Source organism: Eurypyga helias, unplaced genomic scaffold (assembly GCF_000690775.1).
Source record: "Eurypyga helias isolate BGI_N326 unplaced genomic scaffold, ASM69077v1 scaffold28369, whole genome shotgun sequence".
In the NCBI taxonomy this organism is placed as follows: Eukaryota; Metazoa; Chordata; class Aves; order Eurypygiformes; family Eurypygidae; genus Eurypyga; species Eurypyga helias.
This window is the reverse complement of record NW_010270895.1, coordinates 48503-58587: the sequence shown is the minus strand read 5'-3', so window position 1 is coordinate 58587 and position 10085 is coordinate 48503. Positions and strand designations below refer to the sequence as shown.

The window sequence follows — 10085 nt, the reverse complement described above, 5'->3', positions numbered from 1 at the left end:
GCCTCTTCCCTCTTGATATAAAAGTGTGCAACCTGCCCTGTGCACTTGGGCTCAGTGTTGAAATCGAGGTTTCACTTGATTCCTCCGGACTGACTCACAGCTAGAGTAAAACAGAAGATAATTGTGTTTGTAACAGGTTGTGTGAGCAGGGGGGAGAGATTGAAGATTATTTCTTTGACCACCTGAAGTACCCATGGGGGGGTCTCTGTCCATACCATATGTCTCACTTCCAAAGGCAGCTCGGCTCGTCTTACTTAAATGCATACGTTGTCAGTATCTGTCTGAGCTGAGTCGGATGAATTTCACTGGGTCTCACTTTGCAGGGAAAAATCGTCACTGTTAGGGCAAAACTCTTCTCCTTGATTGAGACATTTCCGTTCAGATATGATGAATTATTGCCTGGGTGAGATTATCCCTTTCTGCTGAGTGTAAATGGCATCTAGAAAAAAAATCTCTGATGGAGGTTCCTGCTCTGTAACCATCTTAACACGTCTCAACATGCCCCACTGTCCAGATCACCTCTGCAGTCTTTTCCTCTAGGCGTCTGACAGTGTAGACCCTCTTGTACCTCTTTTCCCTCAAAGCAAGGTTGGGGCTTTGTGGAGACAAGTTAACTGTCATCGTCAGATGTCCATGGCCATCCCACCCTGCAGCCAAAGGTCACAGTGCCTGGGACACAGCGGCTCCTGGCAGCCTCCCTGATTTTAGAGAGAAGGATGAAGTTTATGGGGATGTTTCTGGAGCACCAAGGACAACACTTACGCTTTGAGTTACCTCTGTGCAGCCAGATTTCGTGCCCCCTTGCCCTCCCTTGGATTTGTGCCTCTCCTAGGGAATCCTTTTACAGACACTGTTAGGTGAGTTGAATCCATCCCAACCCTTGGAGAACCAGCCCCATCCCTGAGTACAGAGGCTAAAGATTATTTACTATTGGTGTAAATCTGTCTGCTTCATTCCAGCCTGAATTTATAATGTCTCATCTTCAGTTTTCATCTCTTTATGAGACTGCAGAGCACTGCACTCTCAGCATCATCTGTGTGTCTCTTCTCTATGATCCTATCACATCCTCACAGTTTCTTGGATAAATGTAATTAAGTCCTGCTGGTCCCTTAATGTCAGGCAGGTTTTTCCAGGCCTTGAGTCATCCCCCTAGGCTCTGGACCCCTCACTGGGTTAACAGCCTGTTGTAAGAGCTGGCACCACACAGAGCTGAGGATCCAGGAATGATCCTAGCTAGGAGGTAACATCACCTACCTGCTTCTCAGTGTTTCTCCCATACATCTTCAGGGCTGCACTAGCATCGCTAGCCACTGCATGGCACTGTGAGATTGCAGTCACACAGCTCCTCCCTAACTCCAATTCTTCTGTTTCACACTGGAGAGGACACAGCTCACCACCCCTCTGGGTAGCCCACACCCATGTCTTACAGAAAATTACTACCCGTTTCTCAGATGTGGCTCATATCCATCATCACAGCCAGGTCTTCTGGCTCCCAGCACTGAAGTCTGCTGGTTCCTCCCTTGCCCTGATGGGGTGGGTTCAGGTAACTCTTACTCTGTCTGTGTGCTGCCTTCATCGCTGAGGTCTGCTGGGTGGGCTCTTCCAACGACATCCTCCATCCCACTCCCAGATGAGAGGTCTTGCTGTTCTGCCTTTTTTTTTTTTTTACAGGTTGGTCTTTGCCCTGCAGCAGCTTTAACCTCCACACATGCTAATGCCATCAGGCTGTGCAGGGCTGTTATGCTGTTCACATCAGAAAAATCCCCTCCAAGGAGCAGACTTTGACCAGTTCCTTTTCATTACTTTCCTGCCAGCCCCAGGCAGCATCTGAATTGCATATAAAAGTCCCCTTATCCATTCAGAATAGCATGAGAGATTGAAAATACAATAAATAAAGTAGCTGAACAGAAATAATTTATTTTGCCAATTGCCAAGACACATTTTTTTGCCACTGTAAAAACTCTCAGGCAAATATTCCTTCTGTCTTTTACCACCACCTGAACCATGACCACCAACCAACTCCTTTGGGTGGATTAATTAGAGGTTGGATCTAATTCCATCTCAGCCCCACAAGCATGACTGGGCCCTGTTTAATTATATTGACATTTTGGTCAAACCTTGTTGCAAACAGTTTGCCCTTTTCAAAATAGCTGATTTGCCACTCTGTTCCTTTGATTTTTTCCAAGTTTCAGGTCCCAAGTGATAGCTGCACACAAAAGTTACAGGCTGTCTCTCTCCGTATCCTCTCTATCAGCACGTGTTGCATTTTCTGTTCTGTCTTCACCCTTTCCTGTCGCAGTTTGACTTTGTTAAGCTGCAGCTTTCAGGCTTTCTGTGTGGTTTCCCATCTGTTGTTAACTAAAACTTTCACAAGGATATGAAACTCTTTAAATACTCAGTATAAAAAGAGCCAAAGAAATAATTAACTCAAGAATTTTCTCAAGTTTGTAATATAAATGGCCTGGAAAGCTTGGAGAACACTACAGTTCTCAAGCAAACCTCATAGAGTCTCATCTTTCCAGCTGACTTATTCCAGTGTGGATTAAAATCTAACTCAGAGCAAGATTTCAAATAGAGATGCGCTGTTTAGGATCCAAACTCCAGCATCCAGGACCTTGGCAATGGGGCTAGACTCCATGTTCAGCTTGTGGTGAGAGGCTGCTGTATCTCCTCACTAGACAGATGCTTGTAGAGCGCATTGTTACGTTTAAATAGCAGAAGCTACATGACTGGGGTGATTGTCTCTGAATTTTGGTACTTTTGTAAACTTTCTGCAGTTATTACCGTGCGCCTGGGCACTGGGGCTGCCTGGTCGCCTCGTGGCTGGGTCCAGCTCCTGCACCTTGACACAATCTTGTTGCAATATCCCCATTATACATGCTTTTAAATCCAGAGAGACGCACCTCACTGGTATGTTCTGTGGTCACACACGTGGCAGCGGGCTGCTGCAGGAGCGGTCTGTGGCAGGGCTTGCTAACGGGGTGGTGTTTCTTTGATTGCCCTGGAAAATGGGGTGTGATCTCTCCCAGGACTCAGTGTGTATCTCCATCTCACTAATCTTCCCTGTGAGGAGATAAACAGTTCAAACTGTGGCATGCTCATGGCATTGTTATGCAAATCAGCCCACACTAAATAGGACTGCTGATTAAGAGCTGAACCCAGAAGAGCGATATCTCCAGACCCCCCTAGCCTAACTGATAGTACAGAGGCCTTTTCACCTGGATTTAGATGCCTGAAGTACTTAAAATTGAACCAAATCCCCCCTGTGTGGAGAAATTGGGTGAATAATGCATGAGCCCAGTGCTTTTTAAAAACTTGTTGTTGCCTCTGGTGTTGCATCTCGGCTTTCAGAGAGGCACCCAGGAGGGATCTGCTGTCCAGCCGGGCACCTGCACACATGTTTGTGTCCTGAACTCCCTTTGCACTCCAGGGAGCTCAGCGTTGTCCATCAGCCTACCCAGAGACTGACACTGCCAGTGGGAATAAGCAGAGGATCCCATGAAGCCCACAGTGTCACCCTCTGGGACCCTGGTTTTCCATCCTGATCCCCACTGCATGGAGACCACTTATGGGCTCGAGCATCCCATGACAACCCGTAACACCAGCTACTGTCCCCTGTGACCCTGGCTCTGGTCCTGGATCCGCACTGCAGATAAGAAAGGAAATGTTTGCAGGGAAACGTAATCACTCTTGGTTTGCTCTTTCCTAGATGTGGATGAGTGTGGGGCGATCTCCGGCGTGTGCGATGGCGGCGAGTGCACCAACACGGCAGGCAGCTACGTGTGCACGTGTCCACGTGGCTTCATGACCAGCCCGGATGGATCACGCTGCATCGGTAAGATGCTAAATAGACCTCAGCACCACAGACACAGCAGGAGGTCACACTCTGATGCCCAGACTTGGGGGTTTGCAAATCACTATCTGGTGATCACCAGAGCTGCAGGTCAAAAGGAATGTTGTTCCTGCAGCAGCTGGAACTCTTTTCCATGTGCTCTGCTTCCGTGTGCCTTGCCTGACTGGTCCCTGGTCCGTCCTGGTTACAGGTCTTGATGTGGCAGACCAGGGCTTTCTCCACCTCCGAAACTTGGACCGCAGGCGCCTCTGCACTTGAAGCGTTTGATAAGGGGTTGCTGAGGATTCCAGGACGGGGACTGGGGAGGAGGGTGTCTGGCTAGGATAGGGATCTGTTTGAGAAGGATCCTGGTGCTCCTACTCATAGAACTGCACCAGCTAGCGAGAGATTCCCAGGTGCCTCCCCCTTCTCTCCTGCATTAAATGTCAGGCGGGGAGAGACACCAGTATCCCCCTGCAGCTGAACTGCCTGCGCAGTGTGTGGAGTGTGTAAATCTGAGGGAAGGCTTGAGAACCTTCCTGGAGCAAAGAGGGACCGGTGATGGGGAACATCCCCCAGCTGCACATTCATCCGCTTGCTTTGCAGAGGTGAAAGGGGAAAGGTTCACCCCAAGTGTTTGCATAACCAGTGCAAATAAACGGTGACTTTTACCATCCCCTTCTCCTTCCTGCACAGGTAACGGCTCATAAAACTCTACTGCCCCAAGCTAATAATCAGCAGGGCTGTGGACTCAGTTGGCTTCATCTCACTGAACTCAGATGGCACTGAGCTGGTTGTCTGGATCCCCTCTGTACCCAGCGGAGGGGAGATGTGTCCCAAGCACAACACAGGGCACTGCAGACTATCCCTGCACCTGCAGGTTTACGAGGCTGGATGTTGCTCTCACACATTGCCTTGTAGCTCACCTTCCTCCCACAGTATCCGATTCCTGACAACAGAGTGACCCCCAGACCCCCATGGAAATCACACTCTGCAGACCCCATCCTGCAGATGGCACGAAGGGCTTGGGGATGGTGTGAGCCCTCCGCCGGCCCCGACGTACCTGTTCATCCCTGTCTTGGCTTGGCTCGAGGTGTCCCTATTTCGAAGCTTCCCAGAACTGGCGTGAGTCCAGGCAAGCTTTCCCCAGGCTGATGAGCTGTCCTGCCTCCAGACGGCAGAGCCTGGGGTGAATCTTGCATGTTTAACAGATCAAAATTCCTTTCCAAGCCTTGTAAATATTTGATGGTCCATTTCTCTCTGTAACAGACAGCAGTTTCTGCGATAAATAGATCAGCTCTCTGTTTACTTGCTCTCAGCAGGGACACTTACTTTAGTCAAAACGCATGCCAGGGTTTGTCCCACTGATCAGAAAGCTCATTTGCCTTTAGAAAGACAGGAATGGGAGGATTTGTGAAGAGGAACTGGTACAGAAAAGTCAAGGACCGTTGTTAGCGCAATGGAAAACATCAGGTACAGCTTTCTGTGAAAGTCCTGGAAATTATTACAGGAAAAAAAAAATAATTTCCAAATTCCTTTATATCCACGGAACCTGGAGTAAAAATTAATCATGTTTGAGTTCCGGAAAGAAAAATGTTGTAAAGTATAATGTACGAGTCACCTTGTTTGGGGAGCTGATAGGTTTTAATGAGAATGAAATTCTTTCCCTCCCTGTTTCCCAGAGCCTGCCATAAACCCGGAGGGGTGTGACGGCTGTCGGATGAGTCATGTGGACATTTCCTCGCTTTCCTTGAAACCAAGTGCTTCAAGAAATGAAAACTAAATAAAATTAGAAAGCCCAAATGTAAAAATAGTCCGAAGCTTAGTTAGCGGCAGTGGACGATGACTCCATCTGTACTCATACCTCACACCCTAGCCATTTCCCTGAGCTAATACACGCCGCTCCTGCGCTGTCACATCTTGGGACAGACAATATTTTTTCTGGCAAAATGCATAGTTACCATTTGGGTGCTGTTGCCCCGGGATCCGTATTTTGCAAACCCTGCTTCTATCATTTGAGGGAGTTTTAGTGTTCCTTTTGAGAGTTTGTGGTAGTTTGAGCTCACAATTTACGTCCTACAAAATAAATCAAATAAACCGTTTGTAAAATTGAAAGTTAATAAATAATGTGGCCACCTTTAAAGCATGAACAGCATCAGGAGAGAGCAGGTTGTCACACTGCCACCTCTCAGATGTTTAGATTGGAAATGACCGCAGTGTCTCGTATATCATGGGGCACCAGCACTGGGTATGTGGTGACTTTATGGTGGCAGCCTTGATATATTCCCATCCCGTTCCCCTCCCTTTTTAGTAAAGTAAACACCTTTTTATTGCATTTGAATAATCTCCTGTAGTTTTTGCAGCTGAAACAGCAAGACACTGAGCTTGAGTTGATCCCAAATCTCATTAGCTGCTTTCACTGCCTTCCTCAGTAAAATGCAAACAGCAGCGTAGCTGGAGAAAGTCCGTCATAGTTTGAAATGAACATTTATTGAATGATTCAACCACCTGTGCTTGACACAGAGAATCCAGTTCCACACATGTTCATAACAGTTTCATTCATTTGTGCTTGTAAAAGACAAGCTTAGTGTTTTGCAGGCAGCAGAAGGATCTGCTCCAGCAGGCTCTGAGCTTTGGGGTTTTTTCTTTCCAGTACAATGGGTTGCTTTTCAAGAACAGCTTAAAAAGATGATTTTCAGATGAGAAAAATGGCCTTTCAGTTGCATTTCCAGGCATGCACATGGTGTTCCCTTGTTCACTGCAAGTCAGCACTCCTGCGCATTGCTTTCTCTGCTCTTTTTCCTGATAGTGCAGCAAAGCTCTGAGAGATATGGGTCTTATCTCTTCTTGGGCAACATCCGCAGGTTTACTGCCTGAAGTTCCAGGTAGGGACAGCTCTTGCTTATTGTTGAGAAGTCCTTGGCTCAGAGAAGGTCATGAGGGTGTTGCTGAGGACTACACCTGCCTGGAGAACCCTTTTTGCCTGCTTTGGTCCTTATCCAGGAAAGGAAAGAGCAAGAGGAAAAAGGAAATAGGAGGAGATAATATTTACAAGGGCAAGAAATGACAAAGGGAAGTGGTGTGAGGATCACAGGCTCAAAACAGATTGATATGGAGCTGGGGAGGGACCCTGAGCAGAGCCCCGCAATAGCTCCCAAGGCGTTGAGGGAGCTGGTGATGCTGCGGAGCAGATGTCTGCCCGGGCATCGGCAGGGACCAGGCGGTGTAGAAGGGCTCCATAGTCGCTCCACAGTGTGAACTGAGCAGGGACCTGGACTGCACACTGGGACATTCAGTCCACATTTGTAAAGCTTTCCCCCAGAGACAATCCTTTTTTAGCAGATCATTTCAGGGATGCATTTATACCTCAACCTTCTAGCAGTTGAACTGGGAGGTGAATTTGAAGATGTGAACAGCCAGAGAGGGAATGAATTTATTACAGCACTTGCCAGCAAAGAAACTGTCCTGCAGTAACACCCAGAGCTTCCCCGTTTGTCCCCCCTGCAGTGGGACAGCAGAAGCATTGGTGGCCAAGGTCTGCCATGGATATGCACTTTGGTGGGAGCTGTGCCCGCAGGGACGCTTTGTGTCTTCTTTCTGGTGTGACTCTTCACTGAGACAGACACCCCCATCTCATCTTACCCAGACAAGAAAGAAATTGGTCCGTTTGCCAGAAAGAGAGAACATACAATGGCATCATTGGTCCAGACCGACTGTCCTCACCACGGTATAAGGCTCCTTTTTGCGCGCAAACCAAGCACCGTTGGACATCGTGGGTGGGAGACCTTTGGCTACGTGCTGCTGCGTTGCAGCTCCCTTCTGAGCTAACAGCCCTCAGGTCCTTTGTAGTCAGAGCCAACTGCCTTTTGCAACCACTAGTTTGGGTTTGGTCACTTCATCTTCTCAGTTTCTGTACGTGACAGGATGCGAAGCGAGAGAAATACCCTTTAAAGTTGTCTCCTGGGAAGCAGTACCAGCACTTTCTAATCCTCCATCTCTCCCCACCCCACCACCAACTAAACAATCCATGTTTGCATCAGGATGAAAACTGCAAAATCCTTTGCAGGTGCACAGCAGATCTTAGCCACCTTGTGCAGACCACAGAGAGGGTGTCCAGACTGAAAGGGACGGTGGAGATCAGCCGTGCTGGATAGTCACTCAGAGGGTGCAGGGCTTCTCCTGGGCATCAGGACACACCCCAGGGCATCATGGCCCGATGGACGGGTGCAGACCCTGCCAGACCCCAGCAGGAAGGTCCAGCTTGGAGTTGCTCCTGTCCCATTTTGATGAGCAGGGCAAACTCCATCTCTTGCTCTACTGCTCCTGGCTGGACCTTGGAAAGCATCTGCACCCCTCTGAACCAGAGGCCTCTGACAGCCCCGTGGCTCTATCCCCCACCTCTGTGCTCCATCTGATTTGATGTGGGATTTTACCTCCTTTCTCGCCTGCAGCGTTATCTGATTTACTGAGGTTATTGTGCAAACCTGTTCCCTTAACAGCTGCAGAGGGAAGCAGAACAAAACCACAATGGCTTTGTGCTCATACCTCCAGCGTGTGGGTGGTCCTGCAGCGGGTCACTGAGGGACTGCAGGGACCCACTGTTCTTTCCATCCACCCCTCTCTCTGCCTAAGGCAGCTCCAGATGAATTTTCAATTAGTTCTGACCTTCATTTCTGCGAGAGATTATTGCAAACTGCAGCAAAGACAGCTGAATTTAATAAACATTAGTCCAGATGAATAAGGGCCGGACCATTCCCTCCTTACACAAACTGTTGTGACCTCCCTGCCTTGTCAAACCTGTCAGCACGTGTCTGTCTGTGGGGAAGGAGGTTGCGTTCTCCCAGTCACTCCTTGCCCATTAGCTGGCTGGCTGTCATGGTGTTTCACAGCTTTTGGGACAGCAAGCATCCCACAGAAGAACAGCACGAGCCGTGTGGGATCTGTCCTCTCTAGTGCCTAAAGAGTTTATTCCAAACTACCCTACGATCTAGAAGTTCATTTGAGCTCAGCCCTAAGCCCTCACTCAGCTGAACTCCCATCAAGGGCTTGAGGTGCAGCTTTTCCAAATGGCCCCACTCTCCTGCCCTGCCTTGTTCAGAGAGCAGCTTCTTTCTGGAGTGAGAAGGGGCTACATGCCAATGCGGAGTATCATCAACCTGTCAACGTGCCGTGGAAACACAGCCCTCTTCTACACTCCATCTTCGGTGAAACCTGCCAAGACGTGGGCATTGCTCTTGCACTTTTGCCATTTGCCAGAAATCAAAGACTTGGGATGACCCAAACACCCATGTGGTGTGTACTTCCCTTCCTGAGGATTAGGAGCTGATCCAGTGTTGAATTCAATCCCCTCGCTCAAGTTTCCCTTCTGCTAGTTCTTTCTAGGGGCCTACAAGGGTGCTGGGAGAGGACTTTTTACAAGGGCCTGTAGTGACAGGACAAGGGGTAATGGGTACAAATTGAAATCAGGGAGGTTTAGATTAGATATCAGGAAGAAATTCTTCACAGAGAGGGTGGTGAGGCACTGGAACAGGTTGCCCAGAGAAGCTGTGGATGCCCCATCCCTGGATGTCTTCAAGGCCAGGCTGGATGATGCTTGGAGCAACCTGGTCTAGGGGAAGGTGTCCCTGCCCATGGCAGGGGGGTTGGACCTAGATGATCTTTGAGGTCCCTTCCCACCCCAACCATTCTATGATTCTATGATTCTATGATTTGCGAGTCTCTGGTGGGTAAAGTTTCCTAAAAGGGAATAGTTCATGCTGAACTCGGCGCTGCAGAGTGGCGGAAGGGATGTATCTGAGAAAAGACCTGCTGGTTTAGTCACCCTGGCTTTAAAGGGGGTCACTGTCCTCTGCAAGTCACTGGGCTGTGATTAGAGGAGAACTGTAACCACAGCCCACAGATCAAACAGCTCCTTGCAATTAATTTCAATTATATTTCAGGAAAGTGTCAGCCTGCTGGCTAATGTCAGTCTAGAGGCACAGATGACAAATCAGACTAGACTTTCCCCCTCATTAATTTCCTTGAGAAACAAGGAAAGGAGATGAATGAGTGGAAGATTCCAGCTTTTCCTAGAGGCCTTGGTGCCAGACGGAGCCTGCTAGACATGTGAAAGACCCTCAGTCTCCTGGGCCTCGTCCAGAAGCCACACACCCCAAACACTGGTGCCAGGCTTGGTGTCTGTGGCTTTGGCCAGGCTCGCGGACTTTGACCACCATCCAGGGCTCGTTTTCCACCCAGCTCAGTCCAGGCTGTG

General features: G+C 48.8%; 1 protein-coding gene across 1 annotated transcript in view; it reads left to right on the top strand.

Annotated features, from left to right (window-relative positions):
• The window catches only part of LOC104514839 (fibrillin-2-like), a 92532-nt gene that overhangs the window by 38501 nt on the left and 43946 nt on the right, over positions 1–10085 (top strand). The window contains 1 exon segment of the mRNA XM_010158622.1: positions 3710–3835. Coding sequence (XP_010156924.1) covers positions 3710–3835 — 126 coding nt within the window.